The sequence below is a fragment of the Pyxicephalus adspersus genome, chromosome 3 (genome assembly GCF_032062135.1).
Source record: "Pyxicephalus adspersus chromosome 3, UCB_Pads_2.0, whole genome shotgun sequence".
Taxonomy (NCBI): Eukaryota; Metazoa; Chordata; class Amphibia; order Anura; family Pyxicephalidae; genus Pyxicephalus; species Pyxicephalus adspersus.
This window is the reverse complement of record NC_092860.1, coordinates 55,764,868-55,788,273: the sequence shown is the minus strand read 5'-3', so window position 1 is coordinate 55,788,273 and position 23,406 is coordinate 55,764,868. Positions and strand designations below refer to the sequence as shown.

The 23,406-nt window shown below is 35.7% G+C and overlaps 1 protein-coding gene across 1 annotated transcript; it reads left to right on the top strand.

Moving 5' to 3' along the window:
- Positions 1 to 1,169: 1,169 nt before the first annotated feature.
- SHC2 (SHC adaptor protein 2) lies at positions 1,170 to 22,826 on the top strand. Its single transcript, XM_072404754.1, has 13 exons — positions 1,170 to 1,946; positions 7,807 to 7,877; positions 8,052 to 8,112; positions 8,868 to 8,987; positions 9,242 to 9,295; positions 9,374 to 9,425; positions 14,797 to 14,923; positions 15,351 to 15,537; positions 15,853 to 15,919; positions 16,578 to 16,742; positions 20,696 to 20,988; positions 21,673 to 21,807; positions 22,323 to 22,826. The coding sequence occupies exons 1-12, from the start codon at positions 1,407 to 1,409 to the stop codon at positions 21,805 to 21,807; spliced, it is 1,872 nt and encodes a 623-aa protein (XP_072260855.1). The 5' UTR covers positions 1,170 to 1,406; the 3' UTR covers positions 22,323 to 22,826.
- Positions 22,827 to 23,406: the final 580 nt, after the last annotated feature.

Sequence of the window (23,406 nt, the reverse complement as noted above, 5' to 3'; positions counted from 1 at the left end):
ACTTCAAGTCAATAAAAATGTATCTACTCAGGTCATCAAGAACATAATGGGCTTTTACACAGCAGCTGAGGGTGCCACTCTGACATAAAAAGCAGGTGAGCAAAAAGAGGCATGACCACCAGTGTATTGCACAGAACAAGGAATGTTGAATATATTTATTTACCAATATTTTCAATGCCACTGGAAATGTGACATTCCTTCCAAGTTATGTTCAGCTAGCTGCATCTTGGGTCTTATATGCTTCAGCCATTGATGTTCATAGTATTGATGTTCAGCTTCAGTTTAGTTCTATTAGATTTGTTTTTTTTTTAGACCTGCTGTTTATAGGGCTTGTTGTTGTTTGCTTTTCCAATTAAGTAAATGGCAGGGTAAACATCTTTTACCAATATATATATATATATATATATATATATATATATATACACCAGCATAGCCAGCTGATTGTGTGCACACAGAATCTGAACCATTTTTATCTCAATTATGCTTAAACCTTGCACATTGAGTAATGCATCTTTGCAAATGAAACACAACACCCATTTCTTATTCTGCACTACTATGTGTTCACAACATGCTTTTATCTTTTTAATCTTAAGTAAACACAGTCATGTTTTTTTGATTGTGCAGAATGCAGTATATTTTGCTTTTGTACACAATATTATGCACTGACATGCACTCATCTTTGAAGTATATAACCCATCCTTTTGCAGATTATCTGTCCTAATGTTTTACAAGCATCATGACACTTTCAATTACAGTGATAGGAAACATACCTATCTTAATTAACATATACAGCAACATCAATAGTATTGTATTCCAAATATATACTTCTATATATATACACCAGGCACTGATTTATATACCTTGCATTTCATTCTCCAATGACACATTATTCACATTTATCAATCTGATAATTTTTGTGTGTTTTTTAGTCTGATTAATCAATTGATTGAACAGTATATTCTCTTCTTCCTAAACAGGCAGATGTTTTCCTCTCATATATAATTTTAGTCATTTCAGGAATTAGTCACTTTTTAACATGCTCATTTTTTGGCTGTAGGCAGGTTTGCATCCTTTTATTGTGGTTGCTTAGAAACACTACATGAAAAATATGAGTCGGTTCCTTAATATAAGGAACGCAAGACAAAATTGAATGGCATCTGGAACTTACACTACCTCTTTTATAAACAATAAGCCTTTATTGAGATGGCTGGGGGATGTGTTGATGAGGAGGCAGGTTGTGCTGACCTGAGCTGGGATGATGTGTGTGGTGGGGGTACATGAGTAATATAGGAATGACATCATCTTGTGAGAGTGGATCCTCCCCAGGGAGAAGGGGAAAGCAGGAGGAGGGGATGAGATAGAGGAGCAATCACTCTGAAAGCTCTGGATGGATCCCAGCACAAGGCATGCTGCCTGACTCCAAGTATGATCGCTTTCGCAATGACTCCATAACTTCTGCAGAGGAGCAGATACCTCTGGCAGCTATGAGTGGACAAGTGGCCCCAAATTCAGCAAACACCTCGCCAGCATTGGGTCAGCCATTTGCTGAGTCGCAATGTCCAGAAGAACAGGATGTGGCTACCACCTTCTGCATGATGATACCCCGGATGGGGCAGTGGAAATTCTCAAGTCCTGCAGCTTTCCTGAGCCGATCTCCTTCTGGAGCAAGCAAGGAGCTGTCGCTGGAAAAATCCGGGGCTGCTGGTGGACTAGGATCAGTGTTCGGAGCTTGTGATCCAGTTTGTTCCACACCTTGTACTCTGCAGGTGATAAACCGGTTGCGAGGGGGTGCATCAGGAGGAGGTAGAAAGACTGCACGAACAGAGACATATAAACTGTCTGGAGAGGAATGGACCCGTAAAGGGAATTTTATCAATAAACCAGCTCAGGGATGGCTTCATCCTGATGACCGGCTGCAGGGTCCTGGGGTGTCTTATATTGTAAGGGTAAGTCATGTTACAACAAGGCTCAAGTGAAGTGTGAACAATCAAAAATGAAAGAAATTTGGGTGGGGCAGTGTTTTTTTCCAAATAATACAGATGCAGCATTATAACAAATTATGGGTGGAAGCTTAAATAATATCATTTGCACCAGGTAAATGAAACACGAGGCATTGCAGTAAACAAATGCTGAAAATAGCTTTCTGATCACAACAGCTGGCTAATAAATTAAATTACCTCCTGGCTCATAACACCTTCAGTGATACACCCTGTATTACCATTATTATGTGCATGGCCCTTTAACTAATGGCTCTCTGCAGTAAGAGCTGGGCTCAGGTTCTGTCCTTGTTCCCTGATTGGCTATTATCTCTTTTCTGGTGCTGATTTGTAAAAGTGCTGATGCAATGTTTTTCTTCTTTGTTTTGCTGAGCACTGATTGGCTAATGACTTCATTGTTTTGAAGGAGCTGGAGAAGGGCTTGCTGATGATGCTGTAACCATATAAGCTTCCAGAACAGTTCTTATAAAAGTCCTTTAGGACCATTTGCTGTTTACCAGTACTGCCGAATAAAAGGAAAATACCAGTTTTTGCCACGTGTTCAATAATTTATTCAGGGAAAAATGAAATACAAATAGGTGCCACTGTCCTTGATTTATGTTTAAAGATATGGACCAGTCTCCTACTTTTTTGCAAAACCAATACCGACATTTAAAAATGTACCTAGAGCTGCTTAGGTATATTTTAAGTGGAGGCACAAATCTCTGTGGTTGTCTCATTTTATTATGGATCAATAAGACATAGATATACAGGGAGAAAGAATGAGATACATTTTCTCAAGGTATGGAGGAGGTGTCAATATTTTGCCTAATATTCCTTTGCCTGATTAGAGAATTAGGCTGACATCAATACTGGAAACGGATTTAAAGCCTCCTTACCCTTAATTGCTTCACCACTTGTGCTGTGTTTTTATCCAATGTTCAGTTTCTGTAAAGTAGGTCTGCATTCTCTCCTGTCTTTCCCAGGGGTAATCATCAGAGCCAAGGAGTGGTCTCCTTCTGTCATCCATTCTGGACTGTTGCACATTTTGATTGTGAATTAGGTTCATTAAATTAAAGCAAGCAAGGAAGAAGGAGAAAGGGGAATAGAATAATGCATTAGTCAGACAATGCCTAGGGCATGCACAAACATCAACTGCACAGAATAAATATGGATGTTTACATAAGGGGAATTGCATCTTTTTTATATCTAATACTTTTACATTAATCATTGTATACACATCTATAACTTATAGAAAATGTGTCTTGTTTGTCAGCAATATCATTATTACAAAATTGCTTCCAACAGATTACATTAGGTCACTCCACATAAAGAACAGATCAGAGCAGGCCCTAAAATCATAGTAAAGACAACAACAGACTTAAGGTGGTGGTTAAAAGACCTGACTGCCACAATTCTGAACATGTGAAACCACACTGGCAAAGCGCACATCATGTGTATCAGTAAGACAATCTATGAGTAATGTATCTTCTATGGCAGGGGTGTCAAACTCTGGCCTGGGGCCAAATCTGGCCCCCAACGTCCTTTTTTTTTGGCCCCTAAAAGTATCCTAAATATGAACTGCAGCTGACCCGCTGCTGCATTGAAATAGCGCCGCTAATTCAATTCCTGGCATCACTCGCATCTTTAGACCAGCCGGCTCTCGCATTGGACTGTTTTATAGATGCAAATAATGCCGGAAATTTTAGTAGTGGCGCTATTTCAATGAAGAGGGAGTTTCAGCGGCGGGCCACTTAAAAGATTTAGCTCCGCATTGGCTGCGTCTGGCATTTCCAACATTCCCCCTCAGCTGTACTTTTTCTTGCAACTTTAAGGCACGGACCTGAATGGTTGGATTTTCATAGAAGAATATTGTTAATAATATTGTTAGCCTGTGCAAAAAGGTTACTATTGAAATTTAACTCAGAAGGCAACAAACAGAGAAAGAGGCATTTATGTTTTTAATATTTATGCCTCTTTCTCTAATATAAGCTTGTTCCAGATTGAATGTGAAGCAAAAACTCTTTGTTTCCATATGGAAAGGGTTTATATCTATTCAGAAGGAAAAATTTCCTTAATTTTTTCAATAAATTTTAAGGTTGGCCCGCGACTTTGTTTAAGTTTTCAATTTCGGCCCTCTGTGTGTTTGAGTTTGATACCCCTGATCTATGGACATCAATTCTTCCTCTGAGATTCTGAGGCCCCAAATCTAAAAAGATACATTTTCATATTTCAGTTGTAAATGTTTACATATATCTGCGTGTGAATATGTTATGCATTTTAAACTTTCCAAAAGTAATTTCTTATTTAAGAAGAGTTACATTAACATGCCTGCTATTAAATGGAGGAGCTAGAAGACGTTTCCATGTGCACTCCTGTACTTTGGGTTCACTTGGTCATGAAGGGCTTGACTTTCCTGACTTGTGGAATACAAAGCCCTGCCAGTGGAGGTCAGCAGGAGAAACGGGCAGAGAGCTCCGGAGGACTCAGGTGATCAACATTTTATGTAGTGTTGCTCTGTCTGTACTTCAGTGGAAGACTGCTCAGCAATGCTTTGGAGTCTGGAGGTGCAATCAGCAGTAGAGGTGAGTATTTTACTAATTTAAATATTCAACTATAGTGACAGGGTAATGGTTTAGGTCATTCACATAGCAAGTAAAAATAGGGAAAAAAAAACACTTTGCAAAGAATACCCAATCATGTGATAAAAAATAATAAATATAACTTTTGCAAAGTAATAATTCATGAAATTAAATGAACATAATATCTAGTAAGTCTTTCATTAGGGTGGTTGTTTAAACTCTCTGTCTTTCAATTGGTCTCCTACTTTTCACCTGCTTACCCCCAATAAAGACCACAAGTGGCTACATATTGAAATACTTGAAGCCATTGCTAGTATGGCATACATGTGGACAGGAAGTGTAAAAGAAACTGCAGAACTGATATGCAACAAAGGATGATGATGTGCACAGTATTTTTTTTTTATATTGAAATTGATCTGATTTGTCTTATTTCCTTTTCTAAAGTACCCCCTCCCATCCCCCACAGAAGTATACTTACCAAGATTCCAATGGCGGGTGGTTTACATTTTGTCTTCAGGACAGTCATGTGATCCACAGGGTCCTCTTCAAATCTTTTGCAGTGGCAAGTGGTAATGACGTTGGCATGGTGTCTACATCATTACACTTTGAGTATAGGGTGCTGTGGTATTTTCCTTTACAAGCAGAACTATAGTTCCTTTTTTAGAATCCTTGATTAGGCAGATCATTATTGCAGAAAAGGTCAAGTGATGTCCTTTCTGCACTTATCCCTCCTACCTGACTAATCTCTCCAGGTTTCTGGCAAAATATGATTTATTAACATATATTTTACTGTCTGAGCTATCAGTCCTATAATCCTAACATATCTGACCACTTTCTCCATGAGTATGGAAATCTCTGAGGTTCCAAATCCAGCAGTTTTATAGGATTAGTGTCATCTAATCTTTACCATTATATTATTCATAATCCATTTACCTTATTGCTTCTTTTTATAGTATTTAAAATGCAGAAGAACATAAACCCCAATTGGATAAAGCTAGAGTGTGTATAGAGAATAACTGTGAACCTTCTCATGTACCCAGGTTATGGTAAAGCCAGGAGTCAACTGGTCTTGTTCTGTAATCCTAAAGAAGTGTCACTGTTCTTCCAAACCATTCATCCAAGTTAGACCTGAAAAAGCTGTTTGGATGAGTATATTGTTGTGTACAGTTCCCCTTGGTTGTAGTAAGAGTTCAACAGCTTGGTAAAATGACAACCCCGTAATAACGAAAACAACAATGTATATCTAGTTTTAATCCCTACTGCAGATGGGAAGGATGGACCAGCAAAAATGTTTTTTTTTTTTTGGCAAAGTTAAATTTATTTAAGAAGTGCAGAAAAAGCGAAGGCTAGACAAAGCTCAGCAGATGTAAAAAACTTGGTCAGGAGCGCGTATTCAGCAGATGATGCAAAGGTAGTGAGGTCTCACGCCACTTTAGCCAATGTGCGCTACTCCATTCAGGATGCCCTGTCTTTTCTATCTAGGTGGGCAGCACACTTCACTATAATCTCTGCCACTGTGTATTCTATTTTAAGCACTCCTGAAGGCTTCTCCTACATATTAAATTAAAGCAGTTATTACTGGGCAATTGTGCTTTCTCGGGTACTAGCCTACCTAGCTTAAGCAGCCCCATGACCTGCCTACCCCTGGGGGCTCCCCAAGGACCTAACTTCTGTCCCCCGTGAGGATCCATGTCACAGCTACCACTTGGTAAGGAAATTTTTCCTCAAAGAACATTACCTTACTGCCTTAGCCACTACTAACAGGGACTTTTATCATTTATAACCTTTACCACACTATCTCTCGGGTACCACTACCACCACTAACTGGGAAACCTTTTCTTGATGTTTGCATCACACTCTGGTGCATCATACAAATTAATTATCATCTTAGCAGAAACATTACACCATATTTATCCTGATTAACACCTAGCTACACCCACAATTTTCATATTCCTACCAAACAACTTTTAATGTATTACTGTTCTTTTTGAATTTGTGTCTATTCTATATGATCTTAATACTCTGCTGTACTTCAATAATCTGTAAATTTACCTACCTATGGTACACCTATATTGACCTGTGAAGCCTATTTGTATCAGCTGAGCTTTGTCTAACCTTCATCTTTTCTGCTTTTTCTAATTAAATTTGACTTGATTTGTTCTATCCTTCCCAACATTAGTAGGGATTGAAGCTAGATGTACATTCAATATTACAGGGGCAATCCAGCTGAAAATTACTATGTACTACTAGCTACCTTGCCTTATGTTAGGTACTAAATTCCTTTTGAACATGGAGTCTTTGGATGGAAATATTTACCATCTTGATTTTTTTATACAGTGGAACATTCAAAGGCAGGGTGAGTAATGTAACACCATGTTGGGATTTAGTACTGGATAGTATGGATAATGTTCTTTGAGGCAATTCAGATTCTTTGAGGCAATTCTAATCCTACAATGATAGAACATAAGTAAGCATGTTCGCCCTACCTGCTAGGCTTACATAGTAGGTATAACTACTAATTAATAGTTACTTTATACACTCCTTTGTCTTATCTGTCCTCTGGTTTCTGTCTTCAGTGCCTTACTAAATCACAAAATGTTAATTACTGAATTTTGCTTCTAATAATATGTCTTGACCAGAGTGATAAGTAAAAATAGATCTTGTATATCAAGTATATCAGATGAGATCAGTAACCCCTTGCCACAAGGAGGCTAAAGAAAGCACTGGCAGCTGCCAACAAATATATTATAGAAAAGAACAGGGTGATAGTTGTCTGCCTGTTTTTGCTGAGAAGTTGGGAATAAAAAATAGCACAACCATTGTAGTCATATAAAAAGGCCACCTGTCTGAGTCCAGCCTAAAGCTTCAACAAAATTAATGCCTCCATCCTGGACACATCCTTAAAGAAATTCAATCTGTAGGGATTTAGGTGAGGCTACTGAGCATGATGCCATTCCACATGCAGATCATTCTAAGAAAAAAGAAAGCTGATAAGAACTCACCAGCCGCAACTTATTTTGGAATAATTGGGATTTAATTTGGATTTTGTACTAGAAGGAACTCTTGAGTTTTTTTTCCTTTTTAAAACTCTTATCATGCTCAAATCACTGGCACAATTGCTGAAATTCACCTGTCTATTAACAACTGTGCAAATTTTTGGATTCCTAAATGAATAGCTATATCTGTTCTTTATAGTGTTACTGGTTTCTGACATTTATATGTTTTTTTTATCATTTTTTATATATCAGTACATGGGCTGCATTGAAGTTCTTCGTTCCATGAGATCTTTAGACTTTAACACAAGAACCCAAGTGACAAGGTGGGTGGAAAGCTAGAAGCAAACATGTATATTATTTTGGGTTTTGTTTTGAATATATTTAGTTATAAACACTCTCCAATAAGTCAACCCTAAAATGTCCCAAGTTTTATTGACTGATGAGCAGGTAACTACACACAAAAATAATCTGATTCTAATTGCGTTTTTGTGGAACAGGGAGGCCATCAACAGATTATATGAAGCTGTCCCAGGAGTGAGGGGGACCTGGAAAAGAAAGGTGAGAAAGGGGACTAAAACTCACTTACTGTACAGTATTTGTAAAATCTTCCTGATCCCTAAACTGATGAGCTACATTGTATTCAACCAGGCAGACATAAAAAGCAGCACAAAAAGCAAGACAAAAATAAATTGTACATTTACACATAAAATAACAACAGCTTTTAATGCAATATTTACCCTTTGTCCAAAGATTTATTATTTTGCTTCTAGGTGTCCCCAGTCCTACAGCCAATATCATTAACTCAGTTTCACTGTGCCCAGGTCATCCTGGACCCACCCTAGGCTATAACTGGACAGTAAAAGGAGAAGAATCACAGTGATAGGTTCATCTCTCTGTCAACCTACTTTTGTTTCCTATCAGCATGTATATTGTCAGCACACAACTTTATTGGCTACTTCTTCTTCCAAGAACACTCTATTCCTTCTATACAGGGATTTCAAGTGGCTGATATTAGCTGTGATTTAGATACTGACACTGGTTGCATTTAAAATGTATTTATTGATGTTTTGCTTATTACAGAGCGAAAGTCGTGTGTTTTTTATATCTGCCTGTTTATCTTTAATTACAAAGTTCTGGGTAAATCCAAAGTAGATTGTACAGCCAGGTTGTAATTTGTGTATGATTAACATGTAGAAACTAATTATGATCACAGTGCCAATGCCTTATCACTGGTTTACCTGATGCATTCTACTAAAAAAATTCTATCCATAGTACCACAGCTTGCTATTTATTTCATTTTGTATTTTCCATAGGCACCAAATAAATCCTTAGCTTCTATCTTGGGTCGAAGTAATCTTCGTTTTGCAGGAATAAGTATTGCTGTAAATATATCCATTGAAGGTCTCAATCTCAGTATCCCTACCACCCGACAAGTAAGTCCAGTTCATTTGAGTACTGCATTTGCAATGTGCTTTTTAGTTTATTGCAATGTCACCTTGAAATAATTTATGTTATTAGTCTTGCTTTTTAATCAACTCTGTCTTCATCTGGCATTGTAAACCTATTCCTTCTCATTGCTAGAAAGTAGCATAGATCTGTAGAGCTGACCTCAGGCTATAATGTCCTTGTAGAAGTGAAGATGTGTGTAATATTGCTGCAATATATAGATGTTCTGTTTTATGTGCAGGTTATCGCTAATCATCACATGCAAGCCATCTCCTTTGCCTCAGGAGGCGATGTGGTAAGGCTTACATATATTTCAGTTATTTCTGGTTTAGAATGTGGATCAGGTCAGTGACACTCTTCCCTTCTCTAACAGGACACCACAGACTATGTAGCATATGTGGCCAAAGACCCAATCAACCAGAGAGGTAACTGGTTTTATTTACTGTATTTTTATGCATGGATCTAAGGCCCAGTGTTGCGTCATGCACAGACAATATTAAGCTGAACATTTATAGTATGTTTAAAATAATGCTATATACAGTATAAGTACTGTTTTTTGTTTTAATCTTTTTTAAGGTTTTCAATTAACTAACATACAAACATTAGGAATTACATACACTATCCAAAGAATGGAGAGAAGGAAAGGCTCATTAACAAAGAAAAACCTAGTATAAAACACATATGACAACATAGGTGTAATCAGGTATAAATATACAAAAGAATACAGTCTTTAAAACCATCACACATATAACTGGCTTACTATACTATATTCATTACGTTATACAACTGGTCTAGGCTGATAAGATGTCTCTCTGAGGTATGGCTAGGGATTAAAGGGGAGCTAGATATTACGGTGAACTGGGATAGTAAGGGGAATATGGGGCAAATAATTAGGGGGGGGGGGGGTATGAGAGTATGAGAAAGTAAGTCCGACCCTCAGTGATAGTTAGAACGGTCCTGGTTTACAATCATAAAGTTAGAAATTGAGGAGGCTCTTTAAACCATTCCCAGGCTGACCACATTAGCTTATACTTTTACATCTGATCCTCATCCTCCGCTACTAGCCGCTCCATATGCTGGATCTTTTTCGGTTCCATTAGCCACTTAGGGATGATTGCCCAGGCCACTGTGAGTAAGTGTTGAAGCCCGCCAACTTTATATATATATATATATATATATATATATATATATATATATATACACTGTTGACATTTCACCCGTACCTGTGCTGTTAATTTTATAATGCATACATACAATCCTTGATACAATGATAATAATTTGTGTTTTAAAATTTTTCCATGATTATCCAACTCTCAATCAAGACATGTATATACTATTACTTATATTTTATTCTTAATTGTTCAAACATTTGTCTGCATATTGTGTCCACAAAGACTTTATTTCCCTTTGCTTGTGGGAAATGTAAACTTTATTTAGCCATGCTGAATACACCTGTTTATCCCTGTGATGTTTCTAGATAGGTGACAGTTCTGATATAGGGAACAAAAGTTGCTCCTGCTTTTGTAAAACAAATCAATAGATAACCATGGAAAACAAGATTTCTGCTCTCTGATGCTCTCAATAAAAGCCAGACTTTTTCCAACAGGACTTCCTGGCCAGTCTGTTAAAAAAAAATCTATGAAACATTTAGAAATATAAAAATGAATGAATTAGTGTCTTTACTAATCTTTCTATATCATAGCATACATTTTAAATTTGTTGGTGAACTTTAATCTTTTATTTTCAAAGCTAAAATCAATGTCATTTCAAAGATCCTTCCTATTCCTAAATAATAATAGAATGTTACCCGTGAACTTATAGAACTGTATTTATTGTGATTATTAATATTTTTCCGCTAGTTTATGAGGTCAGATGCTCTAAAACTGTACCCAAGGCTAAAATAAAACAATTTGGGCCCCTTTACATCTTTATAGTTCACCACAGTGTATTAGTGCCTGCATGTTAATGCTCATTATGCCACAGAATAATATGTTGCATGTTCCTGTCCCTTTTTGCAATAAAGCCCTGACTCTTTGCATATTTGAAAAGACATAACAGTAACATAAGACATAACAGTTACCATATTTGCAGATTGAAAAGTATACCGCTGGCTGCATGAAGCTTATGTCATTTTGCGTATTTATATTTATTATCTTGTTTCTACCTGTGTTTTGCAAAAGCAGTTATAGGTATAGACTTTTTTCCTTTTTTGTGTGGTCAATTACAATAATGCATATAAATATACAACCATGCATATAAATTGGTAATGCATTCTGCCAGACCTTTGTTGAGGTCGAGATCCTAACTTTTTAAACCTGTTAGAAGCCTTGTCAATTCATGGTGAGCCTAGGAAAAAATGTTTGAAACACTTCTTAAGTCAATTGTATATATCTTTTGCATTATGCTCTTATAAGTCCTACTCTGTATTCTATATATTGTGACACATCTGTGTGAACAGAAAAAATGAAGTAAAAGGTGTATATGTAGTCAAAATACCATTTTGGAGAAAAACGAATGCCCTCTTACACAATTGTCACTAGAATTACCCTCTTAAAATGTACTCAGTGGTTATCTTTAGTAAAAATCCATAGACCAAAAGGACATTTATAATAGACTCAAAGATAAAAATAGATGAATATTTATGCAAATATTTGCTTTTTTGCTTGAGCTCACCACTCCAACCTTATACTTCTCCCTAATGGTCCTGTAATGGGAATTCTTACTGACCAAGAGGGGCTTAGATAGCTGGTAGGAGGGGACTAAAGTTACTATAACAGGAAAAGTCTATATGTGTATACAATTGAGGTTTATCTTTGAACATGGTATTGGTTTATAACATAGAATAGTGGGCAAACAAGTTCATATATTTTTAACAACAAAAACATTACAGTTACCTATAATGCAAGGCGAACCTTTGATTTTGAGGTTTTAGTAGTGTTGGGAAGGGTTAGAACCCCATGTCAGGAGTTTATCACTATTCGGGCCTGATTTATTAAAACTCCCAAAGAATGGTGAAGATAGACTATCGTGAGAGAACCTTGGTCATCCTGTAAACTTTGAATGGATTTTGTGTAAGATTGAAAATATTTGCAAAAAAAAATTGCAAATAATTTTAAGAAATGCAATTCACATTTGCTGGATCACTCAAGTTCACCCATGTTAGTTTATTTTGTGGAACTTTATTAAGTCAGGCCCTTACTTCCCAAACCAGTGAAAAAATGCGGAATTTCAAATTATTTGAGTAAATGTACTCTTTTTACATGTACTCCTATGAAGAATAGAACAAATAAATACTGAAATGTTTACTTATGACAAAAAACTAAGCAGACTGTGTCATGGCTGTGGTACATAATGGACTGTGGATCTTCAGAACATTCCTATATCATATCATCTTAACTATCTATGATGAAATTCAGTCATGTTGTTGTAGGAATGCACTCATTCTTATGCTAGGAGACCATCTTCTAAACTCATTAATATTTATAGCTGCTCAGCAACAGTTTTTATACAATGAGATTAAACAGCATATAAAGATGAAGATCTACTTCTTACTTGCATACAATAAATGGAGCCTCTCATATATCTGTTCCATTAACTTTACTGCTGAGTATACCTGATATGTCAAACTAAAAGCAGACGTAAACCAATTACTAAATTGTCATAAAATCCTAAACACATTAATGTAACTTTAAAAGTCATTTTTAGTAATTTTTTTTGGTGATTATAACTTTCTTGATTCTGGTGATCCTTCTGTCTAAATACATGCAACCCAGTGATAGCTGCTTGTCAATTATAAGGGTGGGCTTCACTGAACAGTTTAGGAGCCCACTGTTACAACTGGGTATGCAAAAAAATCAATGAAAGAGTACCCTAAACATGCTCAAAAGTCATTTTTTGTAATTTTATATTAACATAAAAATAATAATTGGTGATCTTGCCTAAAAAGTTTTTGTTCTGGCAATAGGCCTAATTTAATAAAGCTCTTCAAGGTTGGAGAGGATACACTTTCATCAGTAAAGCTGGATGATCAGCAAACCTGGAATAGATCTGGTTCAGAATTGAAACAAACAGCAAATTACTTTTAAGAAATCCATTCCACGTTTGCTGGATAACCCAGCTTTACTAATAAAAATGTATCTTCTCCAACCTTGGAGAACTTTAATAAATCAAGCCCATTACCTGTGCTAGGGTGAGAATGTTGTTCTGCTCCTATGAATGCATGCAGTCCAATGAGCATAATAGGCAGCATGAAAATGTCCAAAGTATTGATATGTTCACCATGGTCCGTGGTGTGAAGCCCGCCTTTAGAATTGACAAGCAGCTATTACTGGGGTGGATGTATGTAGACCAAAGGATCAGCAGAATCAAGAAAATTATAATCACTATAATAAATCATGGTATCTTTTTCATAATATTAGTATTTAGGGGAAATAAAATATCATCAAGTTGGCAATAAAATATAGCTTAAATTCTACATTTCACATTGTAATTCCATTCTGGTAATGTAAAAATAGAAAACCCTAAAACTTTCCGTACCTGTAATGTTTACTTGCAAATCTTGGATTTATTATTTTCCTTTATTGCAGAGACCCACTCTTCTACATTACTGAGGGTCTTCTACTTTAAAACTATTGTAGTAAGAGTATCAATATTTCATAAAATAGGATTTACTATTTTCATAACTATTACCTTTTTCTAAAAGCTTCCATCTTGGGATGAGTCAATGTTTGTTTGGATCCTGCTACAAAATATGAGCAGCGGCCCTAATAAATATTCATATTTGAAAGAAACTACTGTTTAAATTACAAATACGAACATAAATGTAAATTCTAGGACTGAATAGTTTAAGAACCCACTGGTACAACTGGGTGTACTATAAAAATCAATGAAAGAGAACCCTAATTAATTCCTCATACAATCACATAATTGGTGGCAAAAAATTTAAAATGCCACATGATAATATCAGCATTCATCAGCCAGGTACAGAAAAAACACTGATTCACTGGGGATACCTTTATAAAATATTTAAAAAAAAAAGGTTCAAACTGAAGAAAGTATCCTATTTAGAATGAACATGCCCCTCTTTTAATTCTAAAAAAGGGTGTTAACGTACATTAGATTGTGATGGACAGTTAGTGATATAACAATGGACTTTGTAAAGCGCTATAAAAAATACTATAAATAAGTTCCTTGAGAAGGGCTAAAACAAATCTGGACTCAATGGGCAGATCTAATCAGAAGTTATGAAAAGTGGTGGGCAGAGGTATTTGCTAAAAAGAGGGGGTTCCAAAAAGCATGGATTGTCTGCATTGACTTTAACCTTAATTGTTCAAACTATTTGTTCACCATTGCAATGTTAAATTTGAGTGTTTGTTAAACAAAATAAATCCTTATTTATTGTTATAAAGATTGGATTGTATTTCAGAAGTTTTTTATAGAGAAATCCAATTAATTCTCTAAAATTTCCTAACAATTAAAAGATAGACTGACACGTATATAAAAAGAAAATGAAAAAGAAATATATGACTATAAATGAAAAAAAAAATTAAATATAAATAATAGTGGGTTAAAAAAAATATTTCCATCTTTTTTGCTCATCTGATATGATCTGATACTGATAATGGTTAACATTAAAAAGTCTGTCCATAATTCCTTTCCTTCTTTCACTCCAAACCATTTGTGGATTTCATCTTTGTGTTAATGTGTGTTTTTGTCTCTTGCTATACCCCTTGCTGTCCTACTTTGAACCATCCTTGTCTTCCCATCTGTCCCCTGGTGTCCCTAAATCATCCGCAGCCTGTCACATTCTGGAGTGCTGTGATGGGTTGGCCCAAAGTGTGATCAGCACTGTAGGACAAGCCTTTGAGTTGAGGTTCAAACAGTTCCTGCACAGCCCCCCCAAAGTGGCAGCACCCACAGACAGGTATGCTGAGAACAAAGCTTAACCCACTCACTGTTTTTAATGTTGGCCTTGAAACCAAACCTAGTTGTGATTGTAAAGAATGTAACACAATCTTATTTGCCCAAAATGATGTCACAATATTTTAGTAATATATATGTGTGCTGGATATAAAAGAATGATATGAAAGTTTTTTTTTAAACAAATGTACTGTATCCTTCAATGCATTTTTGCTTGGATTATTTGTGGCTAACTGGTAACACATCTGTGCCACTCAGAGTAGTCAGTTTCAAGCTGTGTCAATAGTGACAACTAAACATGCATGTAAGTTGTTTTGATTGCCCTAAAATTGTAACAAAACTTCTCCAATCCTTGCTCATGTAATCTAAATATATATATTGGGATACCTTTGTGTTAACCTTTATTTTTCTGTATTCTAATTTTCCAACAGGTTAGTTCTTGGGAGTGAAGAGCTTACATGGGGTGCTGAGGATGACCATAACTCAGAACACAACTATTACAACAGCATTCCTGGCAAAGAGCCTCCACTTGGAGGTCTACAAGACAGCAGAGTGAGGGAATCAAATACAATAAACCATTCAAACTCCCAGATGATTGCCAATGGCCAGTGGGTACAAGTAAGAAACATGTTTTGTTTAATTCATTTCTTTTAGGGTCAAATTAACTTTAATGATTAGGTTTTAGTGTTAGAAAAAATGTAAGGGAGGGAGAGTAAGAGAAGTTTCATCTTCTATGTATTATTTGACCTAACAGTAATTGTGTTTAACAAAAAAACTGACAATTGACATTACAAATGTTTTGATAAAAGACACATTTATATATAATCTATTGTGTTCATAACATATATAATTTAAACGGGGCATACGCTGCGAAAACCCCCATACTTCTGTAGTTTTCTTTGTTATAAATAACACTTATTTTATTCTTTATAGGTGGGATCTTCTTTCAGAAGGCCACCGGTATCACATTCAGGATTGCAATGGGAGCTAGAAGATCAGGGTAAACATAATAAAGTTCTCTAGTCTTTAAGGAAACCTGTGACAAATCTAATTGCATTTACTTAACAAGCAAGAAATACATCCTAAATAAGCACTCCTAGATTTTTCACTAATAATAAACAAAAGCAGTTATTCAGTCTATAATTTCTAAGTCTAAGGGACTTAGTGTTTCTCAAACAGGGATCCCCAGAGGTTACTAGGGGGGCCATGATCAATGAACAATTTGTGCCTCTCACTTACTACTGACACCAATGTTCATTTTAGCTATTTATATGGGTGACATGCTTCTCAAAGTAAGGTATATTCTTCCCAGTGACCACCATGCTACCATACTGTGAGATTTGGATATTTTTATTATTGTCTGTGGTTTACTAAAATCTGAAATGTCTTTCAAAGGTTTCCCCATTTTGCCCTAGAGGAAAAGAATTTGGGTTGTTCACTACTATCTTCAGGATACTTATATTAAGTGGTTGGGCATTATGTGGGCACAAGTTTTCTTTAAGATAAAGTGTTGTATATATATTGTATAATTGTATATATAATGTATGTATGTGTTTATATATATATATAAATATATATGTATATATAATGTATACATTTTTTAAGTTCAGGGGCTACTACTTCCTTACTTACTGATTTCCACTTCTGTTTTGAAACAGGAACATCCACTGATGTCTTCCAAGGTTCAAATGGGCGTGCAGCAGGACTTCGAGACTATGAGGAACACATGTATGTCAATACACAGAGCTTGGATGGACTTGGTGTGGACAAAGAAGCATATATGATTCCTGAGGACAGTCCAAAGAAAGATCTCTTTGACATGAGTAAGTTAAAAGGATTTTTATTGATTAGCAATAGTAAAAATTAAGGGTAAAACTAAAAGCTGCTTATCTGAATCACCACATTTTTAAATGGATTGTATAAAGCCTTTATATACCTTTTTATAGCTTTTTTTATTTAAAAAGGTCAGGACTGAAAATTAAAAATTCCAAAATTAGTTTGTTTTAGTTATAAATGTTGCATATATTTAAAAAGCTCTACTTCTTGTATATGGTCAGGACTGCTCAAGCCTAAATGTATATACACACAGTCAGAGCAGAGCGACATATACCCTCTCACCCTTCTCCCCTAGTTTAGTAGTAATTTTCAATCTGAGAAAGAGACATACAATCTTAAGGCATACATCTTCTGTTCCCTTTTTTAAAGCTTATAATGTTTTAGAAACCTCCATGTCATTTACAATTTGTAACAAATTATTATTTGTAAAACCTAGATTTTACCTAAGTAATGAAAAAGCAGACATACATTTGATGAAAACCACTGTAATTTTACTATATAGTAAGTAAGTAGATCCATAGCCTAATTCTTTCCCAGTCACTGTATAGGTAAATATGTCAGTGTGTGTCACGTGTGTGAACCTTGACATATTTATCCTCATATTTCCAAAACAATATGCAGAGCTGATCCATGGTTCTACATATATGACCAGAAACCCACTGTGGGTACTGTTTACTGTGATGATTGATTAGCTATTAACCCTATTCTAAAAAAACATTGTCTTTGCAGTCACATTGACATGGAAAAATGATGCCATATGTATGATGTAATTGGCATTTTTTCAATTGCTTTAGGGGGTTGGGATGCAGGGCAAAGCTAATCCAGGCTTCTTTGATTTTGCACAACAAATGGTCATTCCCAACCAGGAACTGTTGTCAGTTATCGGTTATCAATAGATCACTGTTATAGGTAAATATAAGTATAATACATGGAATGAAGGAAAAATAAAATATAGTGGAAATAAAACTGCAAAAAAAATTGTACATAGCTCCTAAAAAGTTACATTTTTTAAAAAATATTCATAAATTTATCAATTAACAAACTGCTGATTCAGGTAGGCAGGTATGTGGTTACTTTACATTATATGTTTTGAGATTACATGTAGTGAAATGTATCTCTATGTGCACTTATCTTGCAGAGAGCTGGGCAAATTCATTTTCAGGGTAATGTTTAGAGTTGCCTTATTACTAAAGAAATGGTTTAATACAAATGAACAAAGGGGAAGCAAACATTTAAATCTGCAAACAATATAAGTCCTGTCTCTCAAAAAAGTATGCCATGTTTTAATATTGAACAAAGGTAAAACTGGTAAAACAGATCCTATTTAGATATCATTATACCCTAGGTCAGTGTTTCCCAACCTTTCTTAGTCGCGGCACATATTTTACAATTAGAAAAATCCCACGGAACACCACCAAAAAGTCAGACACGTAAATTAGCTACCTGCTGCCATCTAGTGGAAGAGTTTTTTTTGGTTCTGCCTATCACTATACATCGCTGGTATAGACAAATGAAGACAAATTTTTTGCAGTAAATAAATCATTTTGGGACCAATTAACTGAAATTGGATAATTTCCCACGGTACACCCGAAGATCTCTCAAGGCACACTAGTGTGCCACGGAACAGCGGTTGAAAAACACTGCCCTAGGTACACAAAGATAATTATGCCCTATTTCTACGTCCCACTTCTTGTGTTATTCAACCTATCTCATAAACAACACAACACATCATAAATACACCCATGGCTTGCAGCGAAATGATGGAGAGAGGGGGTGTTCCATTAGAGGGGGGGGTCTAACTAACTTAAAATTAGGTTTAAAGACCATTTCACTCTTGCAATAGCAGATATCCTTTGCAGATGCAGAGGAACTTAGGTCATTTTGTTGCTAGCCACAGATCTCCTATTTGTGAATCAGTTTGTTGTCTTCAGAGCTTCTGTTTATCCTGGACAGCACTTTAATACCGGTATTAACCCTGTTTGCTTAATACAGTATTTCTGAGGTTGAAAATGGCAGTGTCTTCTCAGCTAAAAAGTCATAAGACATTAAGAGTGGGGGTTTGGCTTATCAATCGATTGTTTGCTATATAAAAGGCTATATCATAGCACTGCTTCACTTCCCTGGCAACTTCTATCTACAAGCACTAGTCCTTAGTAGTGTATTGACTATAAAAACAGCTCTCATGCTGCCTGTCCTTCCATATTTTATGTTAGGAATAATGTTGTTTAAGCTGCCACTATTAGGTGTCACAAAAACAGGTAATTAAAATTATGCTATGGTGGCGCAGGAATTTTTGGTAAATTGTGACTCAGTGACTAAGCAATAAATCACTAGAATTACTGAAACACTAAATCAACAAAAACACTAAGGATAGTGATTTTGTAGCCACAAAAAAATTGTTAACATGGGTCTACAAAAAAAAAAACACCATGAAGGAGATAAATGGGTTTTCAGAAATCTAATTGGAATCCCCTTTTGCTTTTAATTGATGGCTAGAGATAGGCAATAATACACACGTGCAATAATTGTCATTGTAAAGGATCTTTCACAATCTTTTCCAACAACTAACGACTGCACGATGCATGAACGAGTGCTGTACCGTTCTGCTCTATGGAGAGGGGAGGGGGAGAAGAACAGAACGGCACCCCGCTGTGGTCTTTCCCTCTTCACTTCCATTATGATTGTTCGACGTCCATCGCTGTACACATGCAAGATTCTCGTCCGATATCGGCCCTGAGACGATTATCGAAGGAGAACCATTGCATGTGTGTACCCAGCCTTAGCGTCTGGACTTTTATTTTACCCTCTGCCCTAGACATTTAGCATTTTGGTGTATATCACTTTGGTATAAAACTGAAGCATGAAACTGATGGAGCATTACCGGAGAACTTTTCAAACTGTCTATGACTGCACACCTTGTTCCATATTATTGCATGTACACCACTATATTATACAGTGACAGGAAAGTGTCGGCCTCACCCAGACCTTAGCATAGCAAAATTAGATCTGTGCAGTAGGTAATTCTAGATGGTGCTTAGTCAATATTTTACCATTGCTCTGAATGTATAATTTATACTTATATATATCTATATATGTATAGGCTACATAGCCAAAGGCCACAGTTACACAGTTATATGTCCAAGGGTAATTATTATAAAAAAAGTTAAAGTCTAAAGGATCCAATACCACCTGTTTGCTTTATATGTGATTTGTAAATCCTGATATAGTAAGTCCTATTATTTTGGCTACCGATTATCAAAGATTCATTTTAGGGGAGAGGGATAAAAAATAAATGATGTGCAGTATGTAGGCATTATACCCATAAACCTTATACCTGCATGCAGCTTTATGGCCTGTAACATACATCTAGAAAATGATAGTGCTGTGTGTATTACTTTTAAAATCAACACAATAAAACAGACACTGTGTACAGCCAGGTCTGGTCTATATGCAAAGGAGGAACTTGATAAGTAATAATGATAAAGTAATTGTGTGCTTTGTTAATATGCAATTAGCTTTATTCATTATCAGCATTAGCCTCAAATCTTAGTGTATATATACCCAGGGAGTTGCCCAAGATATACAAAGGAAGGCGAAAAAGTACAGGAACACATACACAAAGTACAGTTAATAAAAGATATGAATGGTTTTAGTTTCTTTGTAAAACAAAGTAATAATGAATGAGCACAATTTATGGCACAACACTGGAAAACATTTTTGAATAAAAATCATATAAACAAATTACTTTTGGATGTTCTCTCGTGTGCTTTTTAACATAACAATACAAAGAAGGCACATCATAAAAACAGCAAAACACATATAAATACAACGTAGCACAAAGCAATAACCTCACTGTGATTTGTACTATACTGTATGTATTGGATGTGCAGATCAATAATATCAGGTGGTATAGAATCAACCTGTTTTTATTTGGTTTTAGGGCCATTTGAAGATGCTTTGAAACTCCATGAGTCCAGCCTCTCAGTGCCTCAAAAAGTAGACCAGTGGCCAAGTCCACCAACAAGAAGAGCACCTGTTGCACCTACAGAAGAACAACTCAAGGGAGAGCCATGGTACCAAGGGAAAATGAGCAGAAGGGAAGCAGAGAAACTTCTTCAGAAAGATGGAGACTTTTTAGTGAGAGACAGCATCACCAATCCAGGGCAATATGTGTTAACTGGCATGCATAATGGACAGCCCAAACATTTGTTATTGGTGGATCCAGAGGGAGTGGTAAGAAACTTTATGATGTTTAGAACATTGATTGGAACTCATATTATTGATATGTGAAGCCATGCAACATAAGATGAGTTTATTGTGTTTGAATGTGATTCAGAACAAAAAAAAAACTTCATGGTTGGTCATAATCCAAACTACTAGAAACATTTGGATGATGAGAGGGGATATTTACTTAAGTCTATCACTCTGTTTGTTCTTTAAACACTGATTGTATACCAGGGCGTGTAAAGCCTTGTAAAGACGTCTGAGGGACGTCAGAGGATTGTTGCTGGAAACAATCTTTCGTGATTGTTTCCAGTGACAGGTGAATGAATGAGGTCTGAACACACAGTGTCATTCTCCTCTATAGAGAGGATGGAGGGAGGATGAGCAAGTGGTAGCCTACTGTGCTCTCCTCCTCTGTAGTACACAGCGGTCATTACCGATCGGTCATCCATTATTTATAAATGACTTTGGGGGACCGCTCTATAGATCGAATTTTTTACCCGAGACAAGCGCGGCTGCTCTTCTCAGGCAACTATTATCTGGTATGTGTACATAGCTTTACAGTAAGAACATTAATGTAAAAGTAAGGGCTCCTTTATGACAGTCAGAACGAAATCTATTATAACTGTATTTTATTTTCATGTCATTTATTGTCATGAAGATCTACACTAATTTCTTTCTGGCCATTTGCAGGTCCGAACCAAAGATGTGCTCTTTGAGAGTATCAGTCATCTAATTTCCTACCATCTACATAACCAACAACCAATTGTGGCAGCCGAGAGTGAACTGCACTTGCGGCAGGTGATAACACGAAGAAATCCATCATAGGTAAGACAATACTAATATGTAATTAGTAAAAAACTGTACCAGCAGCAAGTCTGTTTAATAACAGCAACATGGATTTTAATACCCATCTTTGCTAAAATGTTACAGACACTTTTAATTATAGGCTACTTATATCCAAATATGTGGAACACTTTCTTTTGCTGCATTGATCTTCATGCAAGTAGTTTTTGGCTTTGAACTGATTGGTTTTGGCACTAATACTTTTAATGTCTGATAAGAAAAGTTTGTATTTTCTAATGCTTAACTCCAGCCAAGAGTTTTCTATTACTATATATATATATATATATTTATATGTGTGTGTATATTTTCTTACATAAAAGCTAACTATAATAAAATAAAAGGAAAACTGCTAAATAGTAATATATTCTTAGGCCATGTCTTATGTCTGGGTGCTATTATTCTGTAAGCAGTATTGAACGTGATGTAATGTTGAGATACTTTTGCAATCTAATGTTTTTTTTGGAATGTAATTTATTAGTATTATTTATATCTTTCAGGGTCATCTACAATTGGAGATGAACAGTATTTAAACGGAAAGCACTCGGGCTTTCCATAAAAGAGATCACAGAAATGAATAACATAGAACACCATATATGTGACTGTCTTATTTCTCTTCTGCCTGAGATGACATGTAGTCGCTTCTGGATTATTCTACTTCTTTACTTTTCTTCCACCAGAGGGAGTATCTGGGCACTCAGAATATCCAAGAAGAGGATTATTTAGAATATGAACAGTGTTGCTGGCTGCTAAAATGAAAAACATCACTATTAATAATGTAAAAGGAGGGATACATTTAGGTTGCACCAAGTGAAATAATGTTACCTCTACATTAAAACGTGCAATTACTTGCATTCTTTTTGAACCATCAAAGAATGCAAATGTCATATTGTCTTTTTTTTTAGACTCTCTATGAAATCTTACATTGCATTTTTAGGTATCCTCTTGACTTCCATGCATGGCTGACATGTTAACAGAATAAACACCTTTCCTAAAAATAAAAACCTAATATTTGTTTTTTGTTCTTGCAATGTATACGTAAGAGCCTAAATTATTAGATAGTATTCTGGTTTTTCTTTGGATCCATGAAGATCTGATGAACTTCTACAGCATTTTAAGTAACAAAAATTATTACATAAACTGACAAATATTTACATATTTGCATTCTCCAACATGATAAAAATTGTTATCTCCAAATTGTAGCTGCAGAGATACTATAAAATAAGGTTGATTTACCAAAGGTGTTCAGGTTGTTTACTATGCAAAGTAAATTATTACTTTGAATGTGATAAAAGTTCACTTGGCAAAGAATATCCAATCATGTTCAAAAAAATTTAAAAAAAATGACTTGATGGCTGAAGTCAGAAAGAATTAATCTCTTTTACTATGCTAATTAAATTATCTCTTGCAAAGTGAAAATTCTCTTTGCTAAGTGAACAGCCTGAGCTCCTTAAGTAAAATAATCCTAATGTATACAAACACATATGGAGTGCTCTGTGTAAAATGATCACTCAATTTCATATATGATCAGCATTATGGATCACTTTTGGGGATATCATTTAATTATAAAATAATGATTATGTG